General features: G+C 36.6%; 1 protein-coding gene across 1 annotated transcript; it reads left to right on the top strand.

The window, feature by feature from the left end:
• Nucleotides 1–1324: 1324 nt before the first annotated feature.
• On the top strand, nucleotides 1325–19729 carry LOC131146114 (NAD(P)H-quinone oxidoreductase subunit T, chloroplastic). The gene is made up of 5 exons (XM_058095467.1): nucleotides 1325–1744; nucleotides 1829–1903; nucleotides 17124–17263; nucleotides 18208–18345; nucleotides 19249–19729. Exons 1-5 carry the CDS (start codon nucleotides 1489–1491, stop codon nucleotides 19453–19455), a joined length of 816 nt encoding a protein of 271 aa, XP_057951450.1. The 5' UTR covers nucleotides 1325–1488; the 3' UTR covers nucleotides 19456–19729.
• The last annotated feature ends 720 nt before the right edge of the window (nucleotides 19730–20449 follow it).

Here is a 20449-nt window from a genome sequence, read left to right as displayed (position 1 = left end):
GGAAACGTGCGTAGACTGAGAAGAAGAAGAAGAAGAAGAAGAAATAAAATAAAATAAAATTTGTGTTTCCTGATCCTTCAGGAAACCACTGATATACATTTATATATATATATATATATATATATATATTATATTATATTATTTAATTATTAATAATAATAATTAATTAATATTATTTTTTAATTATTTTTTTTATTTTTTATTTTTTGGATTACTACACTTTGTTTCTCTTCGGGTTGCTGCATGCCATCATATGAACTTGCCGATAAAAACTTGCACACAAATTTGGAAACTATTAAATATCAGAGTATTTGTCACAATTAAAACAAGGGTATGACCCATAGGGTCAATAGTAAGGACTCTTTTAACCAAAGCCTCGCTGCGCTCGGAGCGATTCTTATGCTTTGCACTAAACAAACTAAACAAAGAAGGCTTACTTAACACTAAAATCGTTTAATCCTTCCCCTATAATCCCATACAGTGGTGAACCAGAAAAAAGGGGATAAGCTACGACACCTATGAACTCATCGGATTCGATCAGTATGGAATAAGACCGAAAGCGGATTGTAGAAACTCCTTGAGTTAAGCTTAAATAAGTACCCCAGAGGGTACGAGAAAGATCTAAGGGCGATCTCGCATTTCTGCCTCACAATGCCCTTCCTGCTTTTTGTATGCAATACTTCATCTAGCCTCGATTCTCCCCCCCCCCCTTCCTCGTAGATTATTTATTATATTATTATATCTAATTTAAAATAAAATAAATTATTAATTATGAATATCATTAATACAAATATATAATAGTAAAACTTAATAATGATGTAATATACAAAAAAATATATAATAAGATTGTATAGCAAAATATGATTGTATGATTGTTGTTTTATTATATTATTATTTTATATTAAATAATAAATTATTTCATAATATTATAATATGTGATATTTTTAAATAAATTTGATAAATTACACATTAAAATACAATAATTATAAAATATAAAATTTAATATAATACTAATAAAGTAGTTAAAATAAAATACTAATAATAAAAAATATAAAATATAATATGCAAAGTATAATCAAAATTTTCTAATTGTAAAAATTATTTAAAATATAGCTTAATAAAATAATATTATAAAATAATTATGTATTTATAATATTAGTTTAAGTACATAAATAATATTATGCTCCTATGCCTCTTTAATACCCTAGTACCGATTATGCCCTTTGACCCGGATGCGAGACCCAACCCGATTACCGAACAACTGCCATTTCCTTCCACAAAGTTTCCCGTTATTTTTTCTTAAATATATAAATATTATTTTTTCTTTTTTGGAAAAAACAAAAAAATACACAGGTACAAGAATTTTCGTTACCGCCACTGCTTCGCTTCCGCAACATCTTCAATCTTTCAGACCCGTCATTTTCCCCGATCTGCAGCGCTGCGATTCTTGCAATCCATTTGAGATTCTGAGCTCTCAAGAGAAGATCTATGAACAATCTCAGATCAATATGTCGCCCAGACGCCGTCTTTTCTTCCTTCGTTTGCTACAGACACCAAGCTCTTTGTAAGTTTTCATTACGAAGCCCTGGTTCGAAATTTCGCCTTCCTCGGCCTTCCGTGTTCACTCCTTGGATCAATTCCTCGGATATTCACAGAATCGAATCTTGGTTTCGCGTGAATCAGAGGAGATTGATTGTCAGGGCTTCGAAGTGGGCTGACGAGAAATCTCCATACGAAACTCTTGGTAATTTCTTACATATATCACTCCTCTTTTGCTTTGATTCGTTGTATGGCACGTGATCCATAATTTCGTAATCTTCGTGTACAGAATTGGAAAGGGATGCTGACGAACAAAAAATAAAGCTCGCTTATCGGCGTTTGGCCAAGTTCTATCATCCAGATGGTTAGTTCATCTTGATTTATGTGGTTTCGGTAGAACTTTAATCTGAACAACATCTACCTGATACTTGCAGTCCATGTTTTGTACACTGGCAACTATGTGTTGTTCTTCTTTGGCTACTAGCTAGGAGGACAAAGTTACCCAACTATTATAACGTTGACATTTCAGGTAGGGAAATTAACAACCTAGCGAGTCCAAAAATGTGCAAGAAACGTACTAGGTTGACAGCATAGTTTGTTACTACTTAATGAGAAATTCTGAATTTAAGCAGTGTTGAGTAAAATGATTACTGTTGATTATGCACTGGAAGAGAGTACTTCCAGATTGTGCCAGAGAGGGTACTACTTTACATACTTGGTCAAGCAAGTAGTGTTTGCCTTAGGTATGGAATTTAATGAATAAATATTTTTATATGGCTTGATAGTAGAACTTCACAATAGTCGAACATTGTAAAAATATTTGATGCAATCCCTAGGGACAGAGACACAGAAAGATGGGCTGCATATGGCTCTTCTAGTTCCTGTTAGAACCTGTAAAATCTGTCTTCTATAACATTGATATGGTGAGGGAAATTTCTAGGAAGGGTAATATAAGGATAAACAAAGAAGCACCGACAATGGCATGTGAAAGACACAATACAATAATGCTCTGCAGTTTTCAAATAAACTAGTGCAGTGGAGATACATCAATAATTAATTTTAAAAAATACATATGTAGGCATGCTTAGTGTTGGTTTTTCCCTTTTAGATTGCGGTAAATGGATCAAGTAAATTTGCTCTGATTAGTCACGATTAAAGTGCATTTCTACAAGTAAATTTCACCTTCATTCATTGACTGCATACATATTTCATAATTTGACACATCCATAAAAATACCATCAAGTGTGTAACATATAAATAAAAGTATTATTAATTATGGAAAATCATCTAATAACAGAAAAAAAGGAACTAGGTAATAAGCAGTAAGGAACATGAAATGCATTTGTCCAAGAATAAGTAATAATATAGCAATAAAATGCAGGCAATAAGGAACATGGAATGCATTTGTCCAAGAACAAGGAATAATATAGCAATAAAATGCAAGCAAACTGCAAAAGACTCGTCAAGCCATGATAGAAACGTCCAAAGCATGTTGCCATGTTGGAAAATAAAAAAGGGCAGCCTGGTGCACAAAGCTCCTGCATGTGCAGGGTCCCAGGAAAGGGACACAGCCATACCTTGTATTTTAAAAATTAATTAATTTAATTTCAAACACTTGTTGCTCTGTGTCTGTCTCATGTTGCACACTGAAACTTGGAGGTTCTTGGAGCGCTAATGCTTCCTAGAGGATGAAAGATGGAAATTTTGTAGAAAAAAAATACAGAACTGATTTTTCAAGCTGTAAATGTCAGGAGATTAGAAAAATGCCGAAGATCAAAAACGAAACAGCAGATCAAACTTTAACAGAGGCCTAAATTACCCCAAATTTTATCCTAATAACTTGAACCAGAAATTATTTTTAAAAAAATGAAGCAAAAAAAAATGCTAGGTCTGCCATCTGGGTTTGGTTTTGTGGATTTTCATTGGTGAGTGGCTCCAGAGGTATACATGAATCTTCATCTCTGATGAGAAACTTCAGAAGTGCATACTCTAATGGTTGAGAGAGATCGAAAAGGCAAGAGAAACCAGACTGGAAGCTTCAAATCTGAACTTGATGGAGTCTGCATTGCTATAGCGAGGCTTGTCAGCTTGCATTGGTGCAGCAGATCATTGGGAGAGAACACAGGGAATATGTCCAAGTAGTTTGTCTGTCAGCTCATTGAGGAACTATTCATCTTTGTTTCACTTAAGAAAGCCTACCATGGTTTCAAATAGTGTTCATGATCATCATATAATGGTGTTCTACATAACAGATTTTTTGGGGTTTTGATACCATTATGTACAACTAAAGCATTGACAATAAAAATCACTGTTGTAGCATTCATTACATATGGCTGTTGTCCCTTAAATCCTGTTGTAGGACCAATATGGCCGCTACGGTGCTGTTTCAACATTCCTTTTTTTTTTTTCTTTCATTTTTACACTTCTCTTTTTGTTCATGATTGCATAAATTGACAGAAAAGGATTCGTGTAGCGGACCTCCACCTAGTGAGACTTAAGGCTTGGTTTTTTGTTATTTTTTATACTTCTCATTTTCTCTCATTTTCTCTCATTTTCCTTTTTGTAAATCAATCTCAACCGGCTGTGTGAAGAGGGTTTGCTAACAACTAGCATAAATCTTATTAGATATTTATGGAATGGATGAATTATTTTCAGGAAAAGAACAGGGAAATTTGCACATTGATTTATTGACCTAGAGAAAGCCTATGGTAGGGTATCTAGGAAAGTTCTTTGTTGCATTGCAGAAAAACAATGAAGTATGTAGTAGGTACATAGATGCCATCCAGGATATGTATGATAAGAGTAATGACTAGTGTTGGAATGATAGGTGGAGAGTCTAGATAATTTCCAATCACAATTTGTGCACTTTAAGGATCTACTTTCCAATCTTATCTTTTTGAATTAGTGATGGATGAACTTATGATGAATATCCATTATCCAAAATGAGGTTCCATGTATGTGTTGTTTTCTAATGATATTGTCTTGACATGAAGTGCAACCTAAATTAGAATCATGGAGAGAAGCTTTAGAATCTACAAGTTTTATGATAAGTATAAATAAGACAAGATGCAGGAAATTTAATTTAAGTCATTTTAGGAGGATTATTGGAGAAAAAAAAAATAAGTGGATGCATAACACGAGGACAAAGAGAGAAAGCGGCAGAAAAATTGAGAGGACAAGGGAAGAAGAAGAAGGAAGAAGGAAGAAGGGGAGAAAGAAGGAGAAACTACTTTTTTATTTTTATTATTTTTTTTGGGGGGAGGGGCACTTTCATTTATTCGAATTCTCAAAGAAAAAATATACTTGGCTTTAATACTCTATCTATAAGAAATCTTAAAGATACAAGATACTTACATACAAACCCTAAAGATACAAGAAATTACAAATAAACCCTTAAAACACACACATATTACAAACAAACCACCAAATACAACATGTTACACCTACTACTAATTAATCTATAGACATAATAACTACTGCTTAATAAATACATTTGGGTTTAGGACTTGTAAGCATCCAATTTTTCTGGGTCAGCTCTTGACCCCGTGCTTTTATTTACTTATTTATTTTTTTCATTTTAAAACATTTTTGAAAATCTTGAACTTTACACCCTCTCTTTGTATCAACTGTTCTCTCTCCAATTTATTTGCCACAAACCCACTTTTTCCGAGCTATGAGACCTTTTGATCCTTTATTAATTTTCGCGTTAAGATCCCCTGATTTTTCTACTTCTATGTATTTTCAAAAAAATTATTTTACCTTCATTTCCTCCTAATATAAAAATATCCAAAAATCCATTTCAAAGCCAATAACCACACTGGCCAAGCCAAGCACTTATCTTGACCCGACACCTCATGATCCGCGTCCAAAATCCATGAATAAAATTCCTAACCCGAAGTCAAACACCCTTTTCCTCCTACCAGCCAAGACCCAGCAAAAGGGACACTGTCCCCTCCTCCCTTCACTCCCTTCTTCCATCAATAGTAAGAAAGAAAGAAAAGCTCACTCCCTAGGTCACATACTCTATATCTCCATCCCTCTCTCCTTGCACTTGCAGCAAGGGCAAAGCCCAAAATAGTGATGCCATCCTTCATTTCTGTCTCCTTTCCCAAAATCATAAGTCCATGAACCCTCCTAACTCTCCTCTCCAAACCAATGATTGTCCAATATCCTTCCCACTCCTTTACCTATAAGATTCCAGCACACAACACCCATGTGTGTGAGGTGGTGTGGGGGTTCCCTCCATTCAAGAACACTAAGTACATATATAATCTCACTCACCACTCTCATTGTCTTCATCACAACCAAATCCCACACAAAGACAAACAAAAAACTAAATTTCACACACCGAAGGAGTTTCAAAATCACACACTTTTCCCAAAATTGCCGCACACAACCAAGCTTGGTGTTGTGATGGAAACTCCATAGCATTGCCAGGTTCAAGATCCATTCCACCATCACGCCCTATCATTGCCAAGTTGTGATTGAAGGCCAAAAGATCACGATTTACCCCTGTTGAAGAAGTTCTCCATTGCCACCATTGGAGAACTCCATTGTCATTGTCATCACCCAACTCCCCAAACTTGTATGGATCTTCTCTTCCCCTCCCCTCTTTTCTCCAAGGTTTCCCTGTGTTAAAAAGATGGGGAAGCCTTCAATTCCCATTGTTAGGTTTAAGTTCAATGGGAAATCTAAACTCCAAATGGACAAAATGCCACTAGTGGCTTACTGTTTACTCTCCACCATCCATTTGTCTGAATTTCATAAGCCCCACGTGGCCGTATAGGTCTCAGCCCATGGCCCAAGCCATGGTTTTAAAACCCAAACCTAACTGACTGGTCCAACTAGGTTGGACCGAAACCATTTCTAAAGTTTCACAAAAAATTTCATGCTTTACTACTAATTTTCGTTATTTTTTCAAATCGAAATCGAAATTGACATCGAAATTGAAATTTTCGTCGAAATTTCTTTACTTTTGGAGCTTCGAAATTTGAGTCAAATCAAATTTTTAAGACCTTGGCTGCAACGCATAGGGGTTTTGAGCCAGACTTGTTCAGGACATTATGCTTACCTGTCACCGCTTGTCTCGTATGCTTGGGATAGATTACCATTATGTATATCCTAGTGTAGGTTTAATTTTCAAAGATAGTTTTATCCTAGACTAAATATGGGAGTATGACTCCTCAGACACATTGATGTTTCCTAGTGCCAGAGTAAGAATTGCATAGAAAGCTCTTTAGGGGAGGCTGAGTGTTCATTAATCTGGAAAACTTACTAGCCATTGTAAACGTGTTTAGCTTAATTGCCTCCCTTGCTAGACACACATTGTTAACAAAGGTGTTGCTTAATGAATTACGTTATTTCAATGTTTATTGCTTACATGTCATTGCTTAATGTTTCCGCTTACATTTCGTTCAATGACAATGAAATTGTTTTGTTGGTAAACTGTGGTAAACTTTTAGCTAGCTAGCTAAGCAAAAGTGCTTTAGGTAGCGCCTCACAACCCTTCACAGAAGTGTGAAATACCCGGCTCGTGACACCTAGTATGAGAGCGCAATTAATTGTTACGTGAATTAAGTTGCCTTCGTTGTAGGATTAGGAAAGCTTTGGTAAGAGACCATGCTGACCAATGCCGAGAGAATTGGTGTGCTAGAAGCACGGACTGAGATGGCAGCCAACAATGTGGCCGAAGAGATGGCCTGACTTACTAAACGTGTTGATGAATTGGAGGGATCACATCATCAAAGTTCCATGGTGGAATTTTCGAGGACTTTCACCATACTATAGAGACCTTGCAGGCTAAGATAGCTGATCTTACTGCGAAGGTGAATGTGATGGTTCTTGCTATGGGAAACTCTAACACTCCAAAGTTTAGCAAGACCAAGGTATTAGAACCTAGGATGTATGGGGTACCTATGATGGCAAGGAGTTGGAGAACTTCTTGTTTGATATGTAGCAGTACTTTTACACTATGAGGACGGACTCAAAACAGGTGAAAGTTAATGTTGCTACTATGTACTTTGTTGGTCACACTAAAACGTGGTGGCATATCAAGTATGATGAAATTTAGAATGGACATTATGTCATTGATTGTTGGGCAAACTTGAAGAGAGAACTCAAGGTCCAATTCTTTCTTGAGAATGTTGAGTACAATGCTAGAAGAAAGTTGAGAAACCTTAAGCACAATGGGTCAATCAGGGAATATGTGAAACAATTTTTTGCTTTGATGTTGGATATCCGAGACGTGTCGAAGGACAAGTTGCTTTATTTTCTCGAGGGGTTGAAACTATGGGCAAGAATAGAACTTCATAAACAAACAATTCAAGACTTTTCTACCGCACAAGCTGTTACAGAATGCTTGACTGACTATTCTAGAGATAATTCTGCTTCGTCCAAAGAGCGTAGCGTGGGTGGAAATATCATAAGTCTTTCAAGAAGGGCAAAACCCAAAAGTGGGGAAGCCGACAGTGAGGCGTCAACTTCAAAGGAAGCTTTGTCGTCTCGAGCATCCAACACTGAATGGTAAGGGTAAAATTTCATGCTTTTTATGCCAAGGCCCTCATAGACATGGTCTTAAATTTCCACGAAATTGTCGAGGAAATTTTCGATTTCTGTCACCCTCGAAATTGAAACAGCAGTCAATTTCTGTCTTGCATAATGTCCATCGAAATCTCAATGAATCATCTAAAATTTATCAAAACTTCGAAATTTTAGTGAAACGCGTCAAAATTTAACTATGCAATGAATCGTTGAAATTCAAATGAGAGATTTAGGACTGAAGTGAAATTTCTCTTTTAATTTATTTTATTGAAACAAAAGATTATTACAAGTGCTTTTGAAATTATATGAAAAAATAAACTTACAGTAATATTTTATTTAACCATTCATGTCTAAATTATCAATATTTGTAAAATAAAAAATATTTAAATGATTTATGAATTTCATTTGCATTAACTAAATATGTTTAATGTACATTATCTTATAAATATATTTGATACACATACTATTTTACAACTTTTCCACCTTATACAGAACATAGTTGTATATAATTTGTAATTTATTAGTCTTAAAACTTATATTATTATGTTTGCTAACCATTTCTAAAGTTTCACTAAGAATTTCATGCTTTATTACTAGTTTCCATTTTTTTTTTTTTCAAATCGAAATCGAAATTGATATCGAAATCAAAATTTTCGTCGAAATAAAATTTAGGACCTTGCTCATAGAGTTGCTAAATGCCTTCACAAGCAATCACTCAATGCCTTACAAGCTTTCGTTGGGGAGGGGGCACCAAAGGATGATGAGGATGAGGAAGATACCTCAAGGATGGGTGCAATGCAGCTAGTGAACGCATTGGACAGGTAGGCAAAAGAACCAAAAGTTACATAGACAAAAGGGTTGATGTTTGTGGACTTGAGTATCAATGGGAAGAACACTTGTGCTAGGGTTGATACCGGGGCATAACTTTGTTTCATAGGCTGAAGCGAGGAGACTTAACTTATGCTCGGAGAAGGATTCAAAAAGCATGAAAGTGGTTTACTCTGCGGCCCAACCTGCTCTGGGAGTAGCCAAGCAAATCACTGTGAAGCCTGGGCTGTGGGTAGGACATGTGAATTTTACTGCAGTGTCATTAGATGACTTCCAAGTAGGGATGTACTCGATTTTTTTTGGTTCTGTTATTGCCAAAACCAAGAACTGAACTGAACTCCTCAATTACTAAAACTACCGAACCGAAACCGAAACATAAGCCATCAGTTTATAAGAAAACCAAACTGCTGGTTTTCCGGTTCGGTTCGGTTATTTTCGATTTTATCAAACTTTGAACCGTTAAACTATTGAAAAAAAATCCTTCAAATCCCAAGATTTTGGGCTAGGCTGCAACTACAGCCCATCTTATAATTTTAAATATGTTTTTAACTGGGCCAAGGCAAAGGCTTTGAATACAAAGCCCGGCACATGAGATGGAATTGAAGGGAGAATACAACTTGAATATATTCCCTTCCCATTTCCAATCGCTGTGGAACTATAAAATAAAATTATGGGCAGCAGGCTGCTGCCAGTAGCCGCAGCACACTTCTTGTCCGTTTGGCATTAGGCATGGACAGCACACTTCTTGTTCCACATTGGAACTTCAAAAGATGGAGAGTCTCACCACTTCTATAAATTGCCAAGTCCCAATTAAGTTTTCCCTATAATTTTGAGTAAAATTTATCTTAAAATAGAATGCCATATTATATTATTTTTTGGGTGGAATTGAAAATGATAATTAAATAACTACACATTTATAAAAATATCTATTATTATCATTAATATTGTATAAAATTATAAAATATAGTTTATTTTATCAGTTTTCGATTTTTTGGTTCAATTTGTTGCTAAAAAACGAAATTGAAACCAAAATCAAAATTTTTTAATTTTAAAAATTGTAACCAAAATCAAAAAAATGAAAAACCAAACTGAAGCTTATTTTGGTTCAGTTTCAGTCCGATTTTTGGATTTTCTATAAAATTTGTACACCTCTACTTCCAAGCCATTCTTGGAATGGAAATCCTAAGAGAGACTAAGGTAGTGCTTATGCCTTTTACTAGTTCCCTGTGTCTGATGGGAGATCACTCTTGCATGGTGCAAGCCTTTGCAAAGAAAGGTGACAATGATAAGCTCATTTTTTCCATGCAACTTAAGAATGGATTAAGGAAGGGTGAACAGACATATCTAGCCACGCTGGTGGTAGATGAAGAAGTAGGCCAAGAGCTGGTGCCTACGACCATCCAAGCTGTGTTGGATGAGTAGAAGGAGGTGATGCCGGATAAGCTACCTCACAACTTGCCTCCACAACGAGGTGTGGAGCATGAGATCGAGTTGTTCCTAATAGCGAATCCACTTGCTGAGGGATCATATAAGATGGCGCCTCTAGAGCTAGCAGAGCTAAGAAAGCAACTTGATAACTTGTTGGAAGTGGGATATATTTGGCCTTCCAAAGCACCATTCGGAGCATTGGTGTTGTTTCAAAGGAAACATGATGGGAGCATGTGGATGTGCATAGACTACTGCGCACTCAACAAGGTGACAATGCGCAACAAGTATCCTATTTCATTGATTAACAATCTATTTGATTAGTTGAGTCCTGCAAAGTACTTCACCAAACTTAACTTGAGGTTAGGATACTATAAGGTGAGAATAGCTTATAGAGATGAACCAAAGACATAGTATGGGGCATATGAGTTCTTGGTGATGCCATTTGAGTTGACGAATGCACCTGCGACGCTTTATACCTTGATGAATCAGGTGTTTCATGAGTACCTCAACAAGTTTTTCGTGGTGTACTTGGATGATATAGTTGTATACTACTCCACTCTTGAGGAACATAAAGAGCATTTATGGAAGGTGTTCGACGAGCTAAAGGAGAGCAATCTGTATGTGAAGAAATAGAAGTGTTCTTTCGCTCAGTGAAGTATAAAATTCCTTAATCATGTGATTGAACAAGGTCATATCAGGATGGGTATAGAGAATTTAAGAGCCATTCAAGAATAGAAGATCCCAATGACAGTAAGCAACTGCATTCCTTTCTTGGTTTTACCAATTTTTATAGAATGTTCGTAGAGGATACTCGAGGAGAATTACTCCTCTAACTGAACTGCTGAAGAAGGGTTAGGGATGGAACTGGATAGAGGAGTGTGAGGGAGCCTTTGATGACCTAAAGGATGCCATGATGAGAGATCAGGTACTTGCTTTTCTAGAAATCATGAAACACTTCGAGGTTTAGACAGATGCATCAGACTACGCTCTTAGAGGAGTCTTGTTATAGGAGGGACATCCTGTTGTGTACAAAAGCCGTAGACTTAGTGAAGCGAAACAGAAGTACACAACTCAGGGGAAGGATAACAGTGATCCATTGTCTCCGTGTGTGGCGAAATTATCTACTTGGGTCTAGATTTGTGGTGAAATCGAATAACTTAGGTGTTAGCCACTTCTTTACACTGCAGCAAAAGTTATCACCTAAGTAGGACTGATGGCAGGAATTCTTGGCTGAATTTGATTTTGCATTTGAGCACAAGGCGGGGCGGATGAACCAAGTTACAAATGCACTGAGCAAGAAGGCTGAGCTAGTGGCCTTACAAATGGTAACACACTTGATGCTGAATACAGTTATCATGACGAGACAGGAGCGCATCAAGGAGAACTTGGCCAAATATCCAATTGCCCAGAACCTCATGAAGCTAACAAGAGAGGGAAAAGCTACCAAAGCATGCTAGTTATGAATAGAAGACAGATTGTTGATGACCCATGGTAGTTGACTCTTTGCGCTACGAACTGGGGATATGAGGAAGACATTGCTGAGAGAGCGCCATGATATCATGTGGCCCGGACATCCAGGATGGCAGCATGTTTTGACATTACTGAAGAAAAGGTATTATTGGCCGCACGTGCATAATGATGCGGTTGGTTGATTATACCCGAATTTGTCTCACTTGCCAACAAGACAATGAGAAGAAGAAGATTGTAGGACTGTTGGAGTCCCTACCAGTACCAACCATACTATGGGAGAGTGTTTCACTAGACTTCATCACCAACCTGCCCAGAGTGGGAGATGCAAGGTTTATACTTGTGGTCATAAATAGGTTTTCAAAGTACGGTACCTTTATACCCGCACCTAAATACTATACGGCAGAGGAGACGACAACTATTTTTTATTCATATTGTGAAATATTGGGGTGTTCCCCAAGACATTGTCGATGAATAAGACTCCAGATTCACTGGCAACTTCTGGACTGAACTTTTTAGAATCCTCAGTTCACATATTAACATCTCTTCGAGTTATCATCCATAGATTGACTGACAAACGGAGAGATTCAATGGGCTACTAGAAGAGTACTTGCGTCATTTCGTCAATACTAATCAAAAGAATTGTGTTGATGTGGATTAGTTTTGTTTCAACACCCAAAAGAGCTCAACTACCAACAACAGTCCTTTTGAGCTTGTTACAGACTAACAACCATTGTTACCTCACACAGTGGACAAGTCGTACAAAGGAAAGAGTCCCAGAGCGTACATCTTCACAAAAGAATGGAGACAAAATGTAAAGATTGCCTAAGCCTACGTGGAGAAAGCTTCAAAGAGGATTAAGAAGTGGGCAGACCAAGGGAGAAGACCATTGCACTTCAACATGGGTAACGTGGTTCTTGTTAAGCTTAATCTTGAATAGATCAGGTCACTACAAGGATGAGATAGGAGACTACTGCATAAATATGAAGGACTAGTCCCCATCTTGGCCAAAGTTGGGAAGGCCTCTTTCAAGATTGACCCTTCAGCTTGGATCAAAGCGCATCCCGTGTTTCATGTTAGCTGCCTTAAGCCATGCAACGCTAACACTAAAGATCCAAGTAGAAGTCATTCAATTAGAGCATCAATGAATATAGTGCAACCTGACAAACAAGGAGTTGAAGACATCCTTGTAGACAAAGAGTTCACATCCTCAAGGAAGAAGCGACAGGAGTTCTTAGTGAAGCGGAAAGGCCTTCGCAATGAAGAAATCAACAAGAATTCTGTAGAAGATATGAAACCGTTTGTGGACAAAGTTGAAGAGTACCTAGCGTCAAAGTCTCTGAAGACATCGACTACATAAGTTGGGGAGCTTCACAAACCTAGCTTGTTCAAGGCATTATGCTAGCCTATGACCGCTTGTCTCATGTTCTTGGGATAGGTAACCATCATGTTTATACTAGTGTAGGTTTAATTTTCAAAGATAGTTTTATCCTAGGCTAAAAATGGGAGTATGACTCCTTGAACGCATTGATGTTTCCTAGTGCCAAGATGAGAATTGCATAGAAAGCTCTTTAGGGAAGGTTGAGTGTTCAATTTTGGTAAAACACACTAGTCATTGTAAACATGTTTAGCCTACTTGTCTCCTTTACTAGACACACATTATTAACAGAGGTGTTACTAATGAATTATGTTGCTTCAATGTTTACTGCTTGCGTGTCATTGCTTTTATGAATTGCTTAATGCTTCCTCTTACAGTTCTTTCAATGACAATGAAAGTGTTTTGTTCGTAAATCGTGGTAAACTCTCGGCTAGCTAGTTAAGCAGGAGTGCTTTAGCTAGCACTGCACGACCCTTTACAGAAGTGTGAAATACTTGGCCCATGACACATGGGGCGTTGTCATTTGGCAATGGTCTTCCTAGAGTTGGTGGATTGAGGGATGGGTATTGTTGTGGTAGTTGTGGTGTGATGATAAAAGCACAGGATACAAGGGACTCAAGAAGGGTGATGGTTGGAGTTTCATGGGGGCCATACAGATGGTCTGTGGTTGGACAATGACAATTTTGGGGATCTACTGGTTAGCATTTTCTCTCTGATTGTAATGGTTGTGTGCAATGTAGTACAAACAAACTCTGAAATACGCATAAGCTTGATATTAATTAAACCACACACATAACAACTACTAATAACTAAAAACATTTTGCTTTATGACACAACAATCCCTTGATCCTATTCTTTGAAATTGGTCTCAAAATTGGATGAAAACGTTCCATCCAAATACTTCCTGCCATCCTACATCATCAAGAAATTATTAGCACCAATAGATTTTGATACCTTGGATCTATTATGCACGTTAAAGAAGAAACTGAAGATGTAATACATGAGGTTAACCAAGTTTGATAAAATTGAGAAGTGCTTTCGATGTGTTGTGTAATCATACAATACCCTTAGGGAAGTTCTATAAGATGGCTATAAGAACAGCTGTACTAAATTGATTAGAATGCTGCGCAAGAAACAACATATCCAAAAAGTAAAAGGTGTTAAAATGACAATGTTTAGGTGGATGAGTGGTATAATTATAAAAGATAACTTAAGGAATGTACATATCCTTGTTAAGTCAAGCGTAGCATAAAAGAAGGTCGATTAAGATGGTTTGATCACTTGCAATTGAGGCCAAATAATGCACAAGTTAGGAAGAGTGGGCTAGTTAATTTTAGTCGCAGCAAGAGAGGGATGGGTAGATCTATGATAACTTGGACTGAGATAATGAGTGAACCTCCAATTATGTACAGGTAGTACCCCAATTAATGTGGAATGGGGGAAGAGGATTCAAGTAGCCAACCCCACCTAGTGGAATTGAATGCTTGTTGTTGTTGTTGTTGTTGTTTATTCACAAGAGAAGCATTAATTAACAATTTGATAGTACAATATTTTGTTAAAAAAAATTATCGTTTTGATACTACTACTAGTTTGATAGTTCTCTATATTGTTCAACCTCAACCTTCTTTTCTTTTCTAGTTTTTTTCTTGTTCAAGTTGTTAATACTTTTATTTTTAAATGATAAATTTATTATTATAATATTGTAAGTTAAAGCTAAGAGTGTTCAATATAATTTGTTGGTCACATTTTTATTACTTCAACTAATAAAATAATAGAATTTGTTTATTTTATTGTATTTTAAAATCCATGTAAATTTATTACCCTTACTAAACAATGTTATTAAGCTAAACTAAATGATCCAAAATACATTTAAAATATTTTTAAGAACGATTGAGGGCTTAAAACAAGCAAATATACCAGCATAGATTAGTGTTTAAAAGACCTGCTTCCTTTTGTGTGACATCTACTACTCCCGTTACCATTATAGTAAGTTACCCATTACTGCTATCTAAAACCATGAGTCTACTTTGTAGTCACTTAAAAATTATATATAATTTTTTTCAAATATGTGATAATGAATACTCTTTTTTCTGAAAGTGAGAGTAACTATTTAAATGATAGGTTTTTAGTAAGTACTTTCGGTTCAAAGTCCTTTTGTCAAAGCAAACTAAGCACAATACTTTTGGAAATACTTCAGATCTGAAGTAATTTTCTCAAAGCCAAACATACAAAACTCTTTTTTTTTTTTTTTTTTAAAGAAGTAACTATTTTAAGGGGTATAAATACTTTTTTTAATAAGTCATGCCAGACAGGGGCTTAACTTGTTTTCCTCTTTGAATAAAACATCTTATTGGTGAAAAAAAGTATGCTTTGAAGCCTTGTGTGCATGAGGTGTATGCAAATAGAAATAAAATTTCAACTTCTTTGAGAAAGTATTGTTCAAGTTTCAGCAAAGGCAACCATCATAAACATTCTTCTGATTTTTTTCTCCCACATCCATCAAGACTTGGCGACTGGAACACAACGCCCTCTATATCTCAATCCAGCCCCAACCCAACATCTCTCATGCTGATCCTTTTACAATGAAGGCAGAACCAACTTTGGGTTTCCTCTTCCCTTAGGTTGTGTTTACCAGAGCCTTATAGTGTGGGAGGCCAATTTCACCAGTTTGAAAATGTTTTAGGCCCTACATGAGGAGGAGTTGTTTTATGCTTGAAAGCTTGTTGTGGGGCTTCGTTTTTTGGATAGCCATTGATCCTACATTTTCCTATGCATTGCTTACCCTTTTGTTTTGTCTTTTTTTTTTTTTTGGTTTTTTTTTTTTAATCTTTAGTTGTTTTAATGAGCAAATTATCAGTATTGTTGGATGAGGTTATCTGTGAGGGTGGCAATATTGGTAAGTCAGAATGTTGAAAAATTTATGGTTCAGTTAGCTTCTTTGGGAAGTTCTAACTCAAGAGCAAGAAAAGTTTAACATGAGTGTTTAACATGAGGGGACACTGAGCATGTTTAACATGAGATGAGTATGTATGGTTCAGTCAGCCTCTGTGGAAAGTGCTAACCCAATTGTAAGAAAGGTTTATGTTAGATTACCACTTTACCTAAAAACTTAAGCTGTTAGGTTGTGGGCCAACAATGTATATCAAGCTTTTAACACTCCCCGGCACATGCCGCCCGACAACACGTGGAGAGATATACACACAATAGGTAACACCCATTATAAGGAATATAATAATTTTTTTTTAAACGTCACAGCAAATGCGGGCAATAAGACTAGAACCCTGGACCTCCTGGTAACTTGGCTCCGATACCGTGTTAGATTACGACTTTACCTAAAAGTTTAAGCTGTTAGGTTGTAGGCCAACAATGTATATCAAGCTTTTAACAGTTTACTACTTCCAATCTTCTTGAGAGAGCAATGCATATGGTAATTAACAACATGAACATGTTATTTTTGCTACTTTAGGAGGTACAATTTGATTAAGTGCGCTGATTCAGAAATTCAAGAATCTGCTGGCCTATAATCTTTTAATTGTGCAGATTCTCATCATTAAGAAGTTTTGTGGAGTTCTGTACTCTTGCTATTCATGTTTCCAATCACATGCTACAATGCAGTAAAACCACATTCAGAAATTTATAGAAAATATGAGTGAAATTTTTTCTTATATATTTTTCAAGCCAAGTGCTGTGTATGATTGGCTCATAATTGGCTTGGTGCCACACATCTTGTTTTGAATTCTTTAATATTGGATCGGTTTTATTTAATCTTTTAAATAATAAAGTGTATGTAGTTAATTTGAAAATATTTGTCTGTTCAAGTAACCGTAGGGTGTGGCTTAGTCTTCTGCCACCTTTGTCTTTTGGTGGTGCTTATGATTATTGCCTTTCGTGCACATATATTGGACCAGAACTGATCTGATCATTTTCTTTTTGATTTTTCAAGTCTACGATGGTAAGGGGACACTGGAGGAAGGGGAAACAGCCGAAGCTCGATTCATTAAGATTCAAGCTGCATATGAGTTGCTCATAGATGGGGAGAAGCGGAGGCAATATGATATTGCTAACAGAGTCAACCCAATGAAGGTAAAATTTGGAATTTCTATGCTAATTATTGTCAAGTTGATAACCCAAATTTTTAAAGGAAAAAACTGAGGTCTTTTTTATTTTGGCTGAGAACATGCTCAAGAAACTTCTGACTTTTGACTCCTCTTGGAAATAACTTGTGGCCACTTGTTTTTCCTTTTTCATAAAATGCACGACAGTGGCTACCTAATTAATGCATTGTACAACTGCTGCCCCTAACTTGATTGAGGACAGTTTCAGATGTCCTCTGCCCAGATAAATGTAGCATGGGCAAAGCTAATGCTTTCTGAATTTTTTCTCTTTACCAAGCCTGTTTAGTTCCTGATGGAGGATGCCCCAGTTCCTTATAAATCTGTTTTGTTTGAGTCCAAATTAATATATATATTTTAAATTTTCTGCATGTTAAAGGTTTTCCTTCCATTTCCCCCCAATTATTTTAATATTGGAACACAACCGTGGGGACTGATATAATATTGACATTGCATTTCTATGCCTTCTGTTGTGCTGAATATATGTTTATTTTATAACCCTTTTTTATTTTTTTAAGTTTTAGTTCTGGTCTGGTGGATTATTGCACTTGCCTTCAAGTTAGGTGCATTTGTTTGACACTACATTTGATGTCAGATTGCTGATTGGAGTTCTCATAAAATTTTATGGTTTTTTGATTGAGATGCCAAGACTTGTGTTTTGGCATCACATGAAGTGTGTTTTGAAACCTTAACTAATGCAAGTATACTTGGCTTACATTATGTCTTGAATTTTTCAATTGTGTGTGGAGCTGTACATTTCAGTTTTTGCCAGGCACAAAAGTAGATTCACTGATCCTTGATTGCTTGTGTTTTCTTGGAGATTAAAATTCTAGATGTACAAAATTTGTTGGATCTCTTGATGCTTCTCTCTTTAGTTTGGTCACTTAAGGGCAACTGCATGTGACTTTTTCCCAGGCATCCAAAGCATGGATGGAGTGGCTTATGAAAAAGAGAAAAGCTTTTGACCAACGAGGTGATCTGGCTGCCACAGCTTGGGCTGAGCAGCAGCAGCTTAAGATGTATCTCCGTGCCCGCCATCTATCTCGCTCCAAGGTATGGAATCATTTACTCTCCTAATAGCTGTGTGTGGGTGTGGCTAGTAGTGCAGTCCTATTTTTCCCCCAAACTCCAAATTGCCTAAGGGATTCAACTTAATGGGAATGTTTTTCATGCTGCTGTTTCGCTGAACTAAATGTATTCTGCAATATTTCTCCCTCATCATCATTTGGTCCATGCGAGATGATGTTTTTGAACCAATGAAAATATTTATAGATTATATTTACATGGGTGAACCCAAAAACAGAGCTTTGGCTTTCAGTCCACCGACTGATCTCCTTGTCCCCCATAAGGATGGTAAGGGTTTCGCTCTCCTTCGAGGGGGTTGGCACATGCAGGTGTGGTGTTAGTGTGCGTGCAAATTTATGTACAAAAAAAAAAAAAAAGATTCAAGGGTTAAAAAAAAAGGTTCAACTTAAAGATTGGATAACTGTTTGAAGTACCTCACAGATATTCAACAACTAGATGAGGAAACGTAATCTGACATGCATCATCTGAATATAATATTCGTGGTTCCTTGAATGGTGCTCTGGTCTACTCTTGCTCCTGCCTAGACGTGTACACAGGAAATGGTTATATATGTCATTCCGTTGGAAGCGGGAACATATTTGTAACACAAGAAGGTGGATAGAATGATGATAATCAGCCTTGTAACTTACCACATGCAGAGAGAGGGTATATTTTCCCTTTTGCTTTGTTGTAATGTTAGTTTTCACAACAGATGATGGCTCTGCATGCTGCATTGATCTTAGATTGAATAAGATGCATAGGATACCAATGTTGCAGCCACACTTCTTTCGTGTGATCTTATTTTGTTGTGATTTAAACTTTAGAGTCATTCACTGAAACTGATGACACAAGTCATTTTACCCTGGCTTTCTGAACATATATGGATTTTAGATTGATCCTGAAGAAGAGAGGAAGATTCTGAGAAAAGAGAAGGCAGCTTCAAGGGAGTACTTCTCCAATACTGTTAAACGGCACACACTTATTCTGAAAAAGAGGGATCTAATGCGAAAGAAAGCAGAGGAAGAAAATAAAAATGTTATCAGTGAGCTGCTTGCTGCAGAGGGCCTTGAGCTTGACACTAATGATGATACACAGTAGACAATTTGGCCAATACAGGTTGCTTTGAAATGTGCATTGTATGCATATGAAATCATATTTTGTTGTACAAAAATTGTCTATATATAAAATTGCTTTGTGGTGTCTATTGTTGGACTGATATTGTAGGCATACTGATGATTCTATACTTAAACGGTTTCTTTTGAAGCATCTAACATAGTTATCCAGATTCAGATTTTATTGTACAAAAAATTGTACATACCATTGCTTTCAAAGCAAAGGATATAAAAGAAAAACTTCCACTTTGCTGGTGTCCTCTCTCTCTCTCTCTCTCTCTCTCTCTACATATATCATCCAAGTTTGATTTTTTATTTTGTTAGTTTTTAAACTTCTAACATTTTGATGTTTTCCCATTAAATTCATGGTAAAAAAGAAAAGTAATGCGTTTTCTTAGTTTGTGTATTGATGATTATTGCATTAACTTTAATAGCTGAGTAGGTTCCCAACAGTTTTTTTTTAAAAGTTTTTTTTAAGAAATAATTGTAAAAAAAAAAAATGAATAGGAATTAAAGGTTTAGACATTTGATTAAGAAGGCAATTAAGATCAATTATGAAGGTGTTCTAGGGTAGTTATAGGTGGTCATAGGGGTATTTAGGGACATTTTGGACAGATATGGGTGGTTATAAGGGTGTTTTCTTTTTTTTTTTTGGATTCGTCCGGGTATCCGCCTACCGTCAACAGTGTCAGTTTTACTGTCCACTGCACCGGCCAGCGACTAATCCCACGCCCCGTGGATCCGGCCCCACATCACCACGAGGAGGGTAAACCAGGAGCTCAGAGCGGAATCAATCCCGGGTGGCTAATTGCTGACCTCGTGAGAGGCACACCCTGGAAATCGCTCCACCACCTGAGCTTAGCCCTGGGGGCTATAAGGGTGTTTTCTTGAGAGAGTTATGGGTGGTTAAAAAGGTATTTTGGGTAGTTTAAAATTCACGCCAAGAAAGGTAAATTCCCTTTTTAATAGTAGAGATTTGT

The sequence above is a fragment of the Malania oleifera genome, chromosome 13 (assembly GCF_029873635.1).
Source record: "Malania oleifera isolate guangnan ecotype guangnan chromosome 13, ASM2987363v1, whole genome shotgun sequence".
In the NCBI taxonomy this organism is placed as follows: domain Eukaryota; kingdom Viridiplantae; phylum Streptophyta; class Magnoliopsida; order Santalales; family Ximeniaceae; genus Malania; species Malania oleifera.
Note: the sequence above shows the minus strand (reverse complement) of the source record. Positions and strands in the feature narration are given on the sequence as shown.